At 42.1% G+C, this 17,779-nt stretch overlaps 1 protein-coding gene across 1 annotated transcript in view; it reads left to right on the plus strand.

The window, feature by feature from the left end:
• The window catches only part of LOC122558714 (cadherin-8-like), a 309,702-nt gene that overhangs the window by 165,136 nt on the left and 126,787 nt on the right, over positions 1-17,779 (plus strand). Inside the window, exon 4 of the mRNA XM_043707506.1 lies at positions 2,700-2,819. Within this exon, the coding sequence (XP_043563441.1) occupies positions 2,700-2,819 (120 nt within the window). The remainder of the gene's footprint in view (positions 1-2,699; positions 2,820-17,779) is intronic.

Raw genomic sequence — 17,779 nt, forward strand, 5'->3', positions numbered from 1 at the left:
TTTCAAGACATCCAGCACTTCCTCCTCTGTAATCTGGACATTTTGCAAGATGTCACCATCTATTTCCCTACAGTCTATATCTTCCATATCCTTTTCCACAGTAAATACTGATGCAAAATGTTCATTTAGTATCTCCCCCATTTTCTGTGGCTCCACACAAAGACTACCTTGTTGATCTGTGAGGGGCCCTATTCTCTCCCTAATTACCCTTTTATCCTTAATATATTTATAAAAACCCTTTGGATTCTCCTTACATAGAGTCATAAGCATGGAAACAGACCCTTCAGTCTAAAGCATTCATGCCGACCAGGTTTCCCAAACTAAACTAGTCCTATTTGCCTGTATTTGGCCCATTACTCTATATATTTTTTGTCGGATTTATATACCTGTCCAAATGTCTTATAAATATTGTAGCTGTACCTGCATCTACTGCTTCCTCTGGCAGTTCATTCCGTATATGCACCACCCTGTGTGAAAAGTTGACCCTTGGGTCCCTCTTAAATCATTTTCCTCTCATTTCAAACCTATGCCATCTAGTTTTGAACTCCCATACCCTCAGGAAAACCCTTTGCTATTCACCATATCTATGGTAAAAATCACACAACACAAGGTTATTGTCCAACAGGTTTATTTGGAAGCACTAGCTTTCAGAGCACTGCTCCTTCATCAGGTGATTGTGGAGAATAAGATTGTACGACACAGAATGTATAGCAAAAGTTTACAGTGTGATATAACTGAAATTATATCTTGAAAAAGACCTGGATTGTTTGTTAAGTCTCTCATCTTTTAGAATGACCCTGTTGATTTCAGTTCTTTCATATGTAAATCGCAAAACTTTTTTGTCGAAGTTGCATTCTCAAGTGAACTTTAACAATTGGTGTCATATTGGCCTAGATAATGCATTGAAGGTGTGAGCTGCCCTGTGTGAGACTGTCTGTGCCACAATGGTCAGACTGATTCTAATCTAAAAAAACAGATTTACAGAATCTTACATGGATTCATGCAGTTTTTGAGCAAAGTAAAATGTAATTCTGCAAGCACCAATTCACCCCACAAACTTATATGTGTATGTGTGCGTGTGTGTGAGTGTGTGTGTGTGTGTATGTGTGTGTCAGGGATGGGGGGGTGGTTATGTATGTCTGTGAGAAAGTGTGTGCACGTGAGTGTAAAGGGATATATGTCTGTGACATGGTGTCTATGCGAGTGTATGTGTGAACGGATGACAGAGAGGGTCTGCATGAGTGTGTGTGTCTGTAGGAGAGTGTGTGTGTGTCTGTGTGTGCATGTGTCTATGTGTGTGTTAGTGCAATGGGGTCACCCATAGTGTGACATGAACCCAAAGTCCCATTTGAGGCCATCTGCATGGGTACTGAACTTGGCTACACTATACACACACACAGACAGCTGGACACATGCACACACATGTGCGTGCGCACACACACACACACACACAAATACACTCAGACACACACACTCATGCAGACCCTCTCTCATATGCTCACACATACACTCCCACATACATCCTCTCACAGACTTATATCCCCCAACACACACACATCCACATGCACACATATTACATATAAGTTTGTGGGGTGAATTGGTGCTTGCAGAATTACATTTTACTTTGTTCAAAAACTGCATGAATCCATGTAAGATTCTGTAAGTTCATTTTTTAGATTAGAATCACTCTGACCATTGTGGCACAGACAGCCTCACAGGGAAGCTCACACCTTCAATGCATTATCCAGGCCGACATGACACCAATTCACTTGGGAATGTAACATTTTAAAAAAGTATTGTGATTTACATATGAAAGAACTGAAACCAACATGGTCATTCTAAAAGATGAGAGACTTAACAAATAATTCAGGTCTTTTTCAAAGTAAACTTTTGCTATAAATTTTGTGTCTTACAATCTTATTTTCTACAACCACCTGATGAAGGAGCAGCGCTCTGAAAGCTAATGCTTCCAATAAACCTGTTGGACTATAACGTGGTGTTGTGTGATTATTGTGTGGACCCCAGTCCAACACTGGTGTCTCCAAATCACCAAAAACATGCCTTTCATGGTTTTATAAACCTCTGTAAGGTTACTTCTCAACCTCCTGCGCTCCAGGGAACAAAGTCCCAGCCTATTCAGCCTCTCTTTATAAATTAAACTCTCCAGTCCCACTAACGTCTTTGTAAATCTTTTCTGCACTCTTTCCAATTTAATATTATCCTTCCTACTATTACTGTACACAGTACTCTACAAGAGGCCTCACCAATCTCCTGAACAATTGCAACGTGACATCACACTCCTGTAATCAATGGTCTAAGCAATGAAGGCAAGCATGCCAAACTCTTTCTTTATCATCCAGTCTACCTGTGACGCTACTTTCAAGGAACTATGTACCTGCACCCCTAGGTCTCTCTGTTCAACAACACTCCTCCAGGGCCCTACTATCAACTATGTAGTCCTGCTCAGCTTTGGCTTGTCAAAATGCAACACTTCTCATTTATCTAAGTTAATCTCCACTTGCCATATCTCAAACCTGTGACCCAGCTGATCAAGATCCCATTGTGCTCTGAGGTAACCTTCTTCACTGTAGTTATCCCTCCAATTTTATGGTGAGAAATTGAAATGATTCAGTGGATTCATCAAAGAAATGTTGATTTTTGCTTGCTCCTGAAAATCCTTTGTTTTGCCATTCCAACAGGTACGTCAGTTATGGGGGTAACTGCAACAGATGCTGATGATCCAGTTTATGGGAACAGCGCAAAACTAGTGTACAGCATTCTGGAAGGGCAGCCATATTTTTCCATCGAGCCGCACACCGGTAGGTGATCATTGTTAACTTTTCCAATTCCCTCTTTATCTTGAGACTTTTGCATGAACAGACTGAAATGGGTTGAGTTGAGTTGGCTGGACACCCGTTTGTAATGCAGAGTGATGTCAACAGTGTGGGCTCAATTCCCACACCAGCTGAGGTTACGAATGAAGAATTCTCCTTCTTAACCTCCTCCCTTACCTGAGGCCTGGTGACCCTCAGATTAAATCACACACACACTGTTTCTCTTTAGTGAGACTGCAGCCCTGTGGTCTGGTAAGTCTCTGGCTCACCTTAAATGCAAACTACACAGAATCTCCTTCCACTCTGCTTTGATGGTTCTTGTTGGTCATGCTTTGTGCTCATAGTAGCTGTTTCACTTATACATAAATAATAAAAGAACTGCTTTCCTCTCTGATATTTCTATAGTAGATTTTAGCCCAAAGGGTTTTGCATCCTCAGTTGTAAAACAATGTAAGCAGCTTTTGGAATATTGCATTCAATTCTGGCCTCCCTGCTATAGGAAAGATGTTGTGAAACTTAAAAGGGCTCAGAAAAGATTTACAAGGATATTGCCAGGGTTGGCTGGTTTGAGCTTTAGGGAGAGGCTGAATGAGCTGAAGCTGTTTCCTTGGAGCATTGGAGGCTGAGGGGTGACCTTATACAAGTTTATAAAATCACGAGGGGTATGGGGAGGGTAAACAGACAAGGTCTTTTCCCGGGGGTGGGGGAATCCAAAACTAGAAGGCATAGGTTGAGGAAATGTTTGAAGGGACCTAAGAGGCAATTTTTCACACAAAGGGTGATGCATGTATAGAATGAGTTGCCAGAGGAAGTGGTGGAGGCTGGTACAATTACAACATTTAAAAGGCATCTGGATGAGTACATGAATAGGAAGGGTTTAGAGGGATATGGGCCAAGTGCTGGCAAATGGGACTAGATTAATTTAGAATATCTGGTGGGCATAGATGAGTTGGACTGAAGGGTCTGTTTCCATGCTGCACATTCCTATGTCTATTACTAATATTACAATAATTTTACTCAATATGATTGGTTGAGAATTGGCAATGATCTTCCAAAATGAAGGAACCATGGCTCAATATCACGCCTCAGTGGTTCTAGATAAATATTGAAAATCCATTCAAATTCAGTAAGTGAAGGCAAAATATTTTGGATGTTGGAAATCTTAAACAAAAATAGAAAATGCAAGAGGAATGCAAAACATGGCCTCTACAGGCTGGTATGCCGGCAGAGAAAGTTAACAATTTGAGTCCAATATGACTCTTCTTCAGAATATTCTGAAGCATAGTTGTATTGGATTTGAAATGTTAACTCTTAATCTCTCTCCACAGATGCTACCAGACCTGCTGAGTTTCTCCAGCAATTTCTGTTTTTAGATATTTTCCGAACCAACCCATTTAAGACTGTTATGACCAACCTCTGGAGCAAGTTGGACTTGAACCTGGGTCTCCTGGCTCAGAAAGTAGGAACAGATATTTTAATCAACCTGCTTCAAATTATTGTAACACACCTCCAGGGCAGACAGGACTTGATCCTGGGCCTTCTGACCAAAAGCTAGGGGCATTACTGCTAAAACAAATGTAACTCAATCCAGCGCAGCCAATTACATCAGTTGTTTGGATAAATGGACTGCCTACTGCAGTATATTCAATTACGTGGAACTGATTACATGACTCTGGAAGCAGTAAGAGAGAAGATGCGAGTCTAGAATGAGAATGGGCATCTGCTGTTCTTATGATTCTATGAGCATTTGAAGAGAAAGGTCTTGAACATGAAACTAGAGAGTTATGTTTGAAAAGCAACTATGTACATATGTAAATAGTAGAGTGTTTGGAATTTAAAAAGTCTCACGTCATGCTAGGATGAAGGAGCCTCAGGGATAGTGCATTTGCAGATACTGGTGAGAAGATGAGACATTTCCAGGGAATACTGGGCGCTTCCAGGTTTACTTTGTTTCCTTGCTGCTGATCTTTGGTCATCCATTGTGGATGAAGACTACTGTGGTTGTACTTGGAAAGGTTAGGGAGAACATCTCCAAGATTTCTCCTTTGGCCTGCCTGAGATAACTATCTAATGTTAATAGAAGAGGGTTCGCTCTATCTCACCACCTTGTACCTCTGTGGTGAGCCTTGGAGACCAAATGGCGTGGGACCACAATTGTAACATAACTTGGCAAGTGGGAAAAGCCATTGCAGCCCTCTCAGCCTTACTCGCTGACCTTATTGGAGAGTAAAACTGACCAATTATGCCAACCCACCATTACAACTAATCCTGAACTGAATTGTTAGTTTAAAATTGCTCCCATGGTGTGGACTAGACATGGTGAGGCTCCTTCCTCCTAGCATGATGTAACACTTTTTAAACTCCCTATGTACTCAAACACTCTACTATTTACATCTGCACATAGTTGCTTTTCAAACATAACTCCAGTTTCATGTCTAAGACCTTTCTCTGGAAATGCTCATAGAATCGTACAGGACAGGAGATGATGTCAACCCTTCTACCACTGGACACTCTTCAGGGACTGAATATGAAAATAACACTGTGATTCACATACTTTTGTTTTTAAAACATTTATTTCCTTATTAGTTGCTCCCCCTCTAAAAAAATACAGCACTTCTAATTTTTCTGTTTGCTTAATGACTCTGAGTTGCACAATACTTCTGGGTTATTTAGGGAAGGTGATACTATGTAGAGGTACAAGCAGGGAACAAATAGTTCACGTCAGCCAACATTCTATGTATATGTTTCACAAAGCATTATTCATTTTCCTTCCGTTGGGTAATTTTTCACGATATAGTTAAAGAGCAGCAGTTCTGGCAGCTGGTCGGAAGAGATTATTACAGAAATGAAGCAAACCATTCATTCCAATTTGTTGACTCATTTTCCCCCTCCTCTCTTTTCTTCTCTATCTCAAAGGGAGATATATGTTGCTGTTAAGATTGAGGCAATTATTTTCTTTCTATGAAGGATTGATAGAATTTACAAGCGCACTATAATTCCCTTTTTCGTCTGTTTAAGTCTAAAACTGCGATATTTCTTTATAGCACATCCTCCGCACCAGCAGAATTGAGCAATTAGACAATGGCTGACAATTAATAGCCTCAAATTAAATTACAAGATATCTTCTGCTTGGCTGCAGATTGCCAGTCAGCTCCTATGTTGGGATAGCTTAACATACCGTTTGTTAGAGCTGAGAGGGCAGTATATAAGGCTATGCTGTGTACTCGTCAGAATGAGTTTGTGATCTTGTAACCTCATGATCATTCTACCTCACAACACGAAACTTGCCACTAGGCAAATTTAAATAGCGTTGCTAATCCGATCATTGTTTGCACAAGTCAGACAGAGAAAACCTCCATAAAATAGTTAAGTGTCTTGTAAAATATCTTTCTTTCAGTCCTCAGCTTGTCAGAGTGAAACCAGTGGAGCCCTCTGATAGACCTGCAGAGCATGTCTGAGTGAGGATGACAAGCCATGTTAGAGTAAAGGGAATTGTAGCTTTCCTCTGGATATAGCTACTGAGCATGTGCAAAGATCATAGCTGAATGAGATCTCACAGAACTGCATGAACACTGTTCCTTCTTACCTCCCTCTGTATATGGTTATGATCAATATAAACATTTGCCATTCACTCACAAAAGTACATATCTTACATTACTGCAAGCCAGGAGAAACTCCGCAGGTCTGGCAGCATCTGTGGAGAGAGGGAAACAAGAAATAATGTTTCGAGTTTGGTATGATTGTACTTCAGAATCAGAACAGTTTGGGAAATGGTGGCACTTATACCCCATTTAAACCCTCTCAGTTCTGAAGAATAGTCATATCAGACTCAAAATGTTAACATCTGAACAGATGCTGCCAGATCTGCTGAGTTCCTCCAGCATTATCTGTGTTTTGTTTCAGTTTTCTCGTATCAGCAGGGATTTTGCTTTGATTTGGGGAGCTGACGACCTCGTGGTGGCTAGATTATTAATTCAGAAACTCAGCTCATGTTCTGGGGCCCTGGGTTTGAATCCCACCGCGGCAGATCTGGAATTAAAATTCTATTGATGACCGTGGAACCACTGCCAATTGTCAGAAAAAAACAATTCACTAACATCATTCAGTGAAGGACATCTGCTTTCCTCACCTGGGCTGGCCTGAAAGTGACTCCAGAACCACAGCGAAATGGTTGGCTCTCAATTGTCCTCTGAAATGGCCTAACAGGCCATTCTATTCAATGACAGCTAGGGACAGGGCAATAAATAGTGGCCAGCCAGTGATGCCCATGCCCCAATGATAAATTAAAAAAGAATTACTACAAGCCAGATTCACTAATGTCAACTCTGAGGATTTATACATATGCGATATAAATTTTGCATTACATACATAAAGGTATATTGATGCAACTTTAATATATTAAATCATCCAAAATCCTTGCAGTGTTGAAGCAGGCCATTCTGCCCATTGAGTCCGGGTCAACACTCTGAAGAACGTCCAGCTCCCTACCCCATCCCTGTAGCCCTGCATCTTCCCATGGTTCATCCATCTAGCCTGCACATCCCTGGACACCATGGGGCAATTTAGCGTGGCCAATCCAGCTAACCTGTACATCTTTGGACTGTGAGAGGAAACCACAGCATCATGAAAAAACCCACACAGACAGGGGGAGGATGTGCAAACTCCACACAGACATTCAACTAAAGGTAGGGGTATCAAACCTGGGTAACCTGGCACTGTGAGGTAATATTCTAACCACTGAGCCACCATACCACCCTCTTGTGCATGTAACCATACTAACTTGACATCAAGCCGAATAAAGGGGATATTGAGTCAAGTGATGAAAAACTTGTTTTAAGGTCTTTAAGGAGCAAAGAGAGGTAAAATGAGGATTGGGGATTGATTTTCAGAAATTAGGGCCCAGGCAACTAATAATAATTCCCTTCTTCCATCTGTTAAAGTCTAAAACTGAGATAATTCTTGTAATGCATCCTCCAAACCGGCAAAACTGAGCAATTAGACATTGGCTGACAATTAATAGCTTCAAATTATGATATGACTGTTAATGGTTAGTTAATTAAAATATCCAGTGAACTTTGCCAAGAGTGCGTGTGAAGCTGAGGTCTGGCTCAATTGTCATTCAGTTCATTATTTGAGCAGCATGCCAATATTGATTGGAAAGGTCCCAACTCGAAGAATGTCTAATCGAGTGATCTAATGTAGGCCCACATTGCCAAAGAACACTATCAGCACCTATAGGCAGGAATTTTCAAATGAGTGTTGTTTGCCTTCTTTGGAAATAGGTAAAAAGCAACACTGAAATTTACCCTGTTTAGGCAGAGGAATTATTCAAGATTTTGACTCCTGTGAGGAAGAAGGCATTTGGCCGTGTTGCATCTGTACAGGATGTTGGTAAGGCCACTTTTTAAATACTGCTTTCAATTCTGGTCGCCTTCCACAGGAAGGATGTTTATAAACTTGACAGGGTTCAGAAAACATTTACAAAGATATTATGGGGACCGGAGGTGTTGAGTTATAAGGGGAGGCTGAGTAGGCCGGGGCTATTTTCCCTGAGGTAAAAACAAGGACTGCAGATGCTGGAAACCAGAGTCCAGATTAGAGTGGTGCTGGAGAAGCACAGCAGGTCAAGCAGCATCCGAGGAGCAGGAAAATCAACGTTTTGGGCAAAAGCCCTTCATCAGGAATAGAGCTGATGAAGGGCTTTTGCCCGAAACATCGAGTTTCCTGCTCCTCAGATGCTGCTTGACCTGCTGCGCTTTTCCAACACCACTCTAATCTATTTTCCCTGAACATTGGAGGCTGAGGGGTGACCTTATAGGGGTTTATCAAATGATGAGGGGCATGGATAGGATGATTAGCCAAGGTCTTTTTGCTAGGGTGGGGAAGTCCAAAACTGGATGGCATAATTTTAAGGAAAAAAGGGAAAAATATAAAAAGGACCTGAGAGGGGTAACTTTTTCATGCAAAACATGTATGGAACAAGCTGCCAGTGGAAATGGTGAAGCCTGTGCAATTGCAACATTTAAAGGACATCTGGATGGGTATATGAATAGGAAGGGTTTAGATGGATATGGGCAAAGTGCCGACAAATTGGATGAGGTCAGATTGGAATGTCTGGTCGGCGTGGATGAGTTGGATCAAAGGGCCTGTTTCTGTACTGTATGTCTCTATGACTGACCCTATGTGTCGAAGTTGTAGCTGGTCACATTTAACCCATCATGCTGGTGTCACTGTATAAACTGTTTGTGAGCAAAGTTTACCCTTTGAATGTTGAAGTAGGTTGATGGCAAATCATTGAGTTGATAATTGGAAGTTTTACTTTCAAAACTGTTTTGCTGATGATTTGATCTGCAGGTTAGATATTTAGAAAATTGCTTTCTTTCGAAGGGTTTCTGAGGCTACAGGTTGTTTTAGCCAAATATTAGGCAAAGACAAAAATAATAATATAAACAAGTCACAGGTCATTATGTTATTTTACAAATCGCAGTGTGTTGGTACAGTACTTGCTCATTGTTAATGCTTAGTAACCATGGTAACAAAATAAACTACAGCATCTCTGTTGGTCTAACGAGTGCCTCGTGATTTTGTTGCTGAGTTTGTAGCTCAGTAACTGAGGGTCAGTTAGCTTCGTTGGTTTATAATGCAGAGTTATTCCAGCAGCTTAGGTTCAATTCTCACACTAGCCCAGGTTACAAGGAAGGACTCTCCTCATCCTCTCCCCTCACTTGAGGTGACCCCCAAATTAAAGTCACCACAAATCATCTTTATAATGAGAGAGATACTCTATGGTCTGGTGGGACTCCGGCAATCTTAACATTATTCTAGAAGTCCAGGCAATGTTCTAGGCATCTCTTGTTCAAATTGCAATCAGGTGGATTATAGAATTTGAAATCCATTTGAACAATTAATTAGAAATAAGTTTATTGTCACATTTACTCAAATACAGGGATAAAGGAGTACAGTGAAAAGTGTACAAGGCTACCATCTCCAGTGAAATCTTAAGTAGAAAGATACCTAGGTACAAATTCTTAGATATAAAGTAGGAAAATAAAGAAATTAAAGGTTCAGCATTACAGACTTCTAAAACAGAGAAAGAGGGGGAAAAATAAATGTAGATGGAGCAGATGAGACTGTGCTGGGCTTCATCTTGAAGCTAGGGGTCCACGCTGAAAGACCATAGCATCATATAATGTCAAAGCAGAAGTAGATCATTTGGCCCATTGAAACTAAAAGCCTAACAAGACCATTGTCAATTTGTCTAAAAGCTCAGCTGGAAAGAAACATTCTGTGCTTACCTGCTCTGGCCGACGTGTCACTTCAGAGACACAGCAGTGCTGTCGGCACTCAACAGCCCTAGTAAACCATTCAGTTCTATCAGCCACTAGACAGGATAAGTGGGATAAAACCAGATGGACATTGAATTAATTAAATAAGGAACCAGAAATGATAACGGCAAACACAGCCCTGGTGACCATGCAAAGTCCTTCTTGATTACATCTAGGGGCTAATGTCAAAATTAGGAGAGCTATCATAGAGTCTACAGCACAGGTAACAATCCTTTGGCCCATCTAGTTTGTGCTAGTCAAATGCAACAATCTAACTGTTCTAATCCTATTTTCTACCCCATAGCCTTATATACCTAAGTATACATATAAATACTTCTTAAATGTTGTGAGGATCTCTGCCTTGATCACCTTTACAGCCAGTGAGTTCTAGATGCCCGTCACCCTTTAAAGAGAGAAAAAAAATCCTCACGTGTCCTCTGAACATCCGACCCATACCATAAATCCATGTCCCTTCTCATTGATCCCACAACTTAAGGAAAAATTCTTTCTTTTCTACATTCTCAGAAGTCCTCATAATTTTACATATTTAAATTGGGGATTTGATTTGAATTATTTATTTATTGTTACATGTATTTATGACAAATATAGTGAAAAGTGTTGTTTAGTGTTGTCACTCTCCACTGCCATCTTAAAACACAGAAAATAAACCAAAACATTGAATATAAAGCCAGAAAAATAAAACAATGAAGACAATGGCCGAATGGTATTATCACTGGACTGTTAATCCAGAGACACAGATAATTTTCCAGGGGCTCGGGTCTGAATTGATGGAATTTGAATTCAATAAAAATCTGTAGTTAAGAGTCTAATGATGACCATTGATTGTCAATTGTTGGGAAAAACCCATCTGGTTCACTTAAAATCTTTGGGGAAGGAAATTACCATCCTTACCTGACCTGGCCTCGATGTGACTCCAGACCCACAGCAGTGTGGTTGGCTCTTAGCTGCCTTCTGAGCGATTAGAGATGGGCAGCGACACTATCATCTCATGAATGAACAAGAAAAAAATATTTTCCCTCAGTCTTCTCTGTTCCAAGAAAAATATTACAGTCTTTCTAATCTCCCTTTGTAACTGGACCACCACAAGCTTGAGAATTTAAGTTATGAAGATAGATTATACAATTTAGTCTTGTTTCCGGTAGAATTTGGAAGGTTAAGTAGTGATTGAATCAAAGTCATCAAAATATTAACAGGAATTGGCAGGGTAGACAAAGATAAACTATTTCCACTGGTTGGAGTTTCCAGAACTAAATGGTTAGACCATTCAGAAGAGACGTTAGGAAGCTCTTCTACACGCAGAGAGTGGTAGATGGTTGGAACTCTCTTCCACAAATGACAGTGGATGCTGGATCAGTTGTTAATTTTAAATTTGAGACAGGAAATTTTTTGTTCAGCAAAAGTGGTGAGGGTTTGTGCCGATGTGTACAGAGTTCGGACGCAGATCAGCAATGATCCCATTGAATGGTGGAACAGGCTCAAGGGGAATGGCGTAATCTTGTTCATCTGTTCATAATTGCTCTAGTCCTAAAGGACATAGCTGCTAGGCTGAGTCTATTGTAGATGGTGAAGGAACCAACAAGAGGAAAAATAACATTCCTGACCTTATCCTCATCCAACAGTAAGAATACATTCCCATTAGTCGGTTTCTGGAGCCCATCCTCTCATTCCCCAACTGAGACTGACCCCAGCCTGCAAGGAGCTGGTGTCTGTGCTGGGTTTATCCTATTCTCCTGATAGAAAATGAGAACTGCAGATGCTGGAGATCAGAGTAGAAGAACGTGGCGCTGGGAAAGCACAGCCGGTCAGGCAGCATCCGAGGAGCAGGAGAATCGATGTTTCGGGCATTAGCTCTTCATCAGGAATGAGGAGGTGGCCCAAAGGGGCTGAGAGATAAATGGGACAGGATGGGGCTGGAGGGAAGGTAGCTGAGTATCCTGGGCCTCCTCCACCACCAAATCCTTACTACCCACCGCCTGGAGGAAGAACACGTCATCTTCTGCCTTGGGACCCTCCAATCACATGGATTCAATGTGGATTTCACCAGTTTCCTCATTTCCCCTCCCTACCTTATCCCAGATCCGGCCTTCCAACTCGGCACCTCCCTTATGACCTGTCCTTCCTGTCCATCTTCCTTCCCACCTATTCGCTCCACTCTCTTCTCCGACCTATCATCTTCACCCCCAACTTCATTTACCTATCGCATCATCAGCTACCTTCCCCCTAGCCCCACCTCCTCCTATTTATCTTGCAGCCCCCTTGGGCCATCACCTCATTTTTGATGAAGGGCTTATGCCCGAAACGTCGATTCTCCTGCTCCTCGAATGCTGCCTGACCAGCTGTGCTTTTCCAACACCAGATTCTTCAACTCACTCCTCTCCTGGTGGTGAGACATACATGTCTATTGTCTCACCAGATGCAGATCTCACCTTCATCCTATCCTGTTCAATGAGACACTGCACCAAGATCTGAGCTGTCGTTTTTGAGAATGAATCCAAGGATGGTGCAGAGTTATAGTTTGCAATCAGATATTTTTCAGTGGCTCGAATCACCCTCAGATCCCTGGTTCTGAACACTGGATCTATTTAAGGAGTGTGAATAGTTGACAAATGCTTTAGGGCAAAGAAATCTCCCTATAATACAAGAAAGTAGGTAAATGCAATAGACAAGGAAATTGACACAATTAATTACACAGAGAACAGCAGTACCATTAAATACACTATTAGCTAAATTGACACTATCTAACATTATCCTATTGACACACAGAAAACAACAGTTTTAATCAAGGAACGTTTAATCAGACTCCTTCCCCCTGGGGTCCCTACACTGTTCCAACCTGCCTTCCCCTCCGTGTTAGCTAAGTCAGAACTTTGGGGTCTCGGGAGTTTGAGCTCACCACTGGGGACAGTGCGGTTTTGAAGTGCTGAGGATCTTGCTGTCGGTCCTCTTGGTTCAGAACAGGCCGGTGTCTGGAAGCTTGGTTGGCATGCTCCCTCTCAGATGTCCTTTGTCCCAATGATGCTCTTGCTTTGACTTCCCGATTCAGCTCCTTCATTCGGCCTCTCGATTCGGCATTCCCTTCAGATTTGCTTTGGAAGCTGCTTGTTGTGTGGGGGGAAGGCCATGCTGCTTGTACTGAAGAAGGCCACTCCTCTGGTGAGATCAGGGCTGGCAGTTATTCTGATTGAGGGCCCCATTATGTCACCACAAATCTTCATGTCTTCTTCTGAGGTTAATTGGCTTTCTGATGCTTAGAGAATGTATGAATGGGTTTTGATTGAGATTGAATGTGCAGTATCTCTGCAAACCCCAGACTGTCTGCACTGTATAGCCCGAGGTGTAAAAGTTGTCTCAGTCTAGGCTCTGTTGTTTTCAGTTGATTGTTCTTTTTGAGAGGCGGTGTACATTGGGATTCCAGGCTGAACAATAATCCCAGACACGATCTCCATTCCCATTCCCTGCGGGTTGAGTGTTTCCTGCAAACTCATTCCAGCTTTCATTTTTGGTTTATAATGCTTTGAAAGTCCAGGATTCTGTCCAAAATCCAGAGGTTTTGTCCATATGTTTTAAATATTGGGGATTTCTGCTTGATGCTACAATAGTGTATCTTTACCATCATCACCGTCTTCATCATGTTCCTCCACTGCCTGGCTAAGCTGCACATCTCAGGTATTTGAAAGGAGATGTCTAAAAGAGTAGGTTGTGTGTTTACCCCATCTGCCTCTGAGAGATTGGAAGAAATGCTTGAAAAGTGATTGACTGACAAACTCTCACAATATTTAAGCAGCAACTCATGATATTTGGGGGTTAGTTAGCTCAGTAGGTTGGACAGCTTCTTTGTGATTCAGAGTGGGTCCAATTCTTGCGGCAGCTGAGGTTATTGTGAAGGACTCTCCTGCTCAACTTATTCCCCACCCCCACCTTACCCAAGGTGTAGTGACCCTTATGTTAATTCACTAGTAGTTGTCTCTCTATAATGGGAGAGCAGGACAATGATGACTTGACCTTTTACTTAGCTGTTCACTTGTGTGGCCATAGCCTCAATGAGTATGGGTCAAGTGAGGAAAATGGGATTCACATAGTCAGGTCCTTGTTGACCAGCACAGACACAATGGACCAAATGACCCCCCTTCTTTGCCATAATTCAGTCTATAATGCCACCATTGTCTTCTCCATGGTGGTAAGGACATGCCGATCTGTAACCCTCTGGTTTACTCCTGCTGCTTTGAATTGTGTACACCTTGTCCCATTAGAGAGACAGAGAGGCGTAGCAGTCTAAGGAATGACATCTAAATAGGTGATGCCGCCATGGCTGAATAGCTAACGATGTGTACAAGGTGTCAGATACAGGTGCGAGACTTTCTGCAGTGCGAAGTAGATGAGAGCTTTGTTGTTTATTGTAAGGGAATCCGGGATGGCAGAGTTTTCTGAAGCAAAATGTTTTGATGAGCTGGGCCTGTATCCATTGGAGTTCAGAGATTGAGATGTTATGGAAATATATGGAATTCTGAGGGTTGCTGAGAGGATGTTTTTCCCATGGAAGAGGCTACGGTCCAGATTTTCACCATAATCAACAGCATTGCCTCTGAAAAACATTGGGAATCCCAAGTCCTGATCCTGAATCTGTCAATTCAAGGGGACGAGATGGGGAGGGGAGAGATCTGTAGTTCACACAAGTGTGGTTCCCAAAGATGGCTGATAATTTCAGTGACTGACTGCATCCACTGAAAAGGATTTGTGGAATTCCTGGTGTCCGGGACCCAGGGTGTGGAGATTAGACCAAATAAGAAAGGGCCTCTTCTCAGGGCATTTGTTTTGGATCACAAGGGTTGCCCATTGGAAAGGTTGAGTAACCCTTCAGATCTGGCCCTTGGACAACTTTGGGAGAAGTAAGGCACTCTGTGGGATTGTGAAAAGTAGCAATGATTGTACGTAAAATGTACACAAACCTATTATTAATAATTCATTAATCACATGTGAGCATTGCTGGCTCGGTCAGAATTTATTGCTTAATCCAATTGTACTTCAGAAGGTGATAGTGAGGCGCATTATTGAACCTGTGCAGTCCTTAGAGTAGAAGAACACTCTCAATGCTATTAGGGAGGTAGTCCCAGGATTCTGACCCAACAACAGTGAAGGAACAACAATGCTTTCTGAGTCAAGATGGTGAGTGGCTAGGAGGAGAATTTGTAGGTGGTGATATTCCCTTGTGTCAGCTGCCTTGTCCTTTGAGGTGGAAGTGTTTTGTGGGTTTGGAAGGTGCTGTCAAGGGTACCTTGTTCTGGTCTATCTTGTAGATGACACACAATGCTACCACCAGACATTCAGTGCGAAGGGAGTGAATATTGAGGATGGTGCATTAGCTGCCAATCAAATAGGATGCTTTGTCCTGATAGGTGTTGAACTTCTTGAGTGTTGCTGGAATCACACTCAACTAGACAAGTGGAGAGTATTCCATTACATTCCTGACTTGTGCCTTGTAGATTGGGGACAGTATTTTGGAGTCATGAGTTGAGTTACTGTCTGCAAAATCGTAAACTTTGACCTGTTCTTGTAGCCACAATATTGACAAGGACAGCCCAATTCAGTTCTCTGGTCAATGCCAACACACAGGATTGGCGGTTTCAGAGACAGTAAGGACATTAGACATCAAGGAAATATGTCTACAATATCTTTTGTTAAAGATGGTCATTATTTTCCTGGCATGAATGTTACTTATGACTTATCAGGGCAAGCTGGTAGGTTGTCTACATCTTGTGAATGTGGACAAGGCTATTTCACTATCTGGGGAGTCACCGACGGCACTGCACGTTTTGCAATCATCGGAAAATTTCTGACTTTATGTTGGAGACAAACTCATCACCAGCTAGCTGAATAATGTTGAGCCTAGGACACTAGGCTAAGAAATTCCTGCAGTAATGCCCTGGGACTGAGATAATTAATCTCCAAAAAGCATCACAATCTTTCTTTGTGCTAGGTATGACTGAAACAAGCAAAGAGCCCCCACCGCCACAGACTGAAACCAAGTCCCGTTTTACCAGGGTGACGCTACACGGGTCAAATGCTAACCTGGCATCCACAGCAGTCACTGTTACCTCACCGAGAGTTCAACTGCTTTGCATGTGTTTACACCAAAGCTATAGTGAGCTCAGCTCATGGCAGAACCCAAACTGAGCATCAATGAGAAGGTTTTTGCTGAGCAGGTGCTGCTCAATATGACCCCTTTTGTCACATTGGCTGATGATTTGGATGATGACTGGGACAACAAAAGCTGTCAATCTCTTAATGAATTGTTAAAAAAAAAATGTGGATTTCAGGAAAAAAACATGTTGGATATTTCAGTGTCCCTGTTGACACACGCCATGTCAGGATTTGTGCTTCACAATTGATTTCCCAATCTTTCATTTTCACAATGGAGTGCCTATCGAGCGTGACTATATTGATGGATGACTCCAATTGCTTATAGGATAGAAATGTTTGTTCACACAAGGGATTAGTTGCAGGAATTTCAATGTATCAGTGTTTGTGTATCAATGAGAGTTGTCTTTCAATGGCAAAATCCATAATAGATGGATAGCTTTATTTTCTGTTGGCATGCTCCTGACTTATTCCCATGGTATGTTCTGGGTGAGTGGATATGAGGAGGGCAGGGCAGAAGTTTGGGGCATGTGAGTGTGTTGACATTGTGCTCAAAAGGCTGTGGAGATGATTGTTGGTCTGAAGGCATAAGAGAACAAAATGCGTGGGTGTATTGGCATAGGTTGGCACAATCAAGAAGGAATCAAGAAGGGTCACACCCGAAATGTTAACTTCTCCAGCTCCTGATGCTGCCAGGCTTGTTGTGTTCTTCCAGCCTCCTACTTGTCCACAGGGAGTCTGAGGCACCACAAAGATGGTTATGGAGGACTTGCTGTCATGCACAGAACATTGAGATGAGGAGAGTGAGAGGGCAAGAGCAGGAGGGATGCTATACATTTTATCTTCTTGGCTGGACATCTAGCCCAGACCACCTTAGCAGGTCAAAAATGTGAGGTATAAGCGACCATTCTTAAAGGTCAGGATTGTGGGGCCAGGGTGTCCCTGTTCCCTGTGCACTCACCCCAGGGACAAAAATCAGAATCAGAATTCCGTAATTCTCCTGTGAAGTATCTTGGGACGTCGCCTTACACAGGTGAAAAACGTTTAAATTTTCATCAGGGATTAGTGGCAGTGTCCCTACCGAAGGGCAAGGAGGACTGGGTTCAGGACCCATCTGCCCCAGACATGTAATGTATCTGAACAGGTCAGCTAACAATATCTGTGAGTTGTTGTTGGTAGCTTACCTCACAAAAACATATCCATCTTGAAAGTTTAATTTGTCCAAGATGCACAGTTCCATTTTTGCTCATTCCACTTTAGTCTTTCCTTAATTACTCTTTTGTTTTGGGAAATATGCTTCCTGATTTGACTTCAGAATCGATCAGCTTTATTTTCAGGTCAACTCTCCCATAAATTATTAGCTCCCTCCCAGTGGGGACCATGTCTTGTATCCGGTAAACTCCTTTCAATATTTCCAAAACCGTGCAGCATTCTGAACTCAAGGAATTGTGAAATCCACAGCAA

The sequence above is a fragment of the Chiloscyllium plagiosum genome, chromosome 17 (genome assembly GCF_004010195.1).
Source record: "Chiloscyllium plagiosum isolate BGI_BamShark_2017 chromosome 17, ASM401019v2, whole genome shotgun sequence".
Lineage (NCBI taxonomy): Eukaryota > Metazoa > Chordata > Chondrichthyes > Orectolobiformes > Hemiscylliidae > Chiloscyllium > Chiloscyllium plagiosum.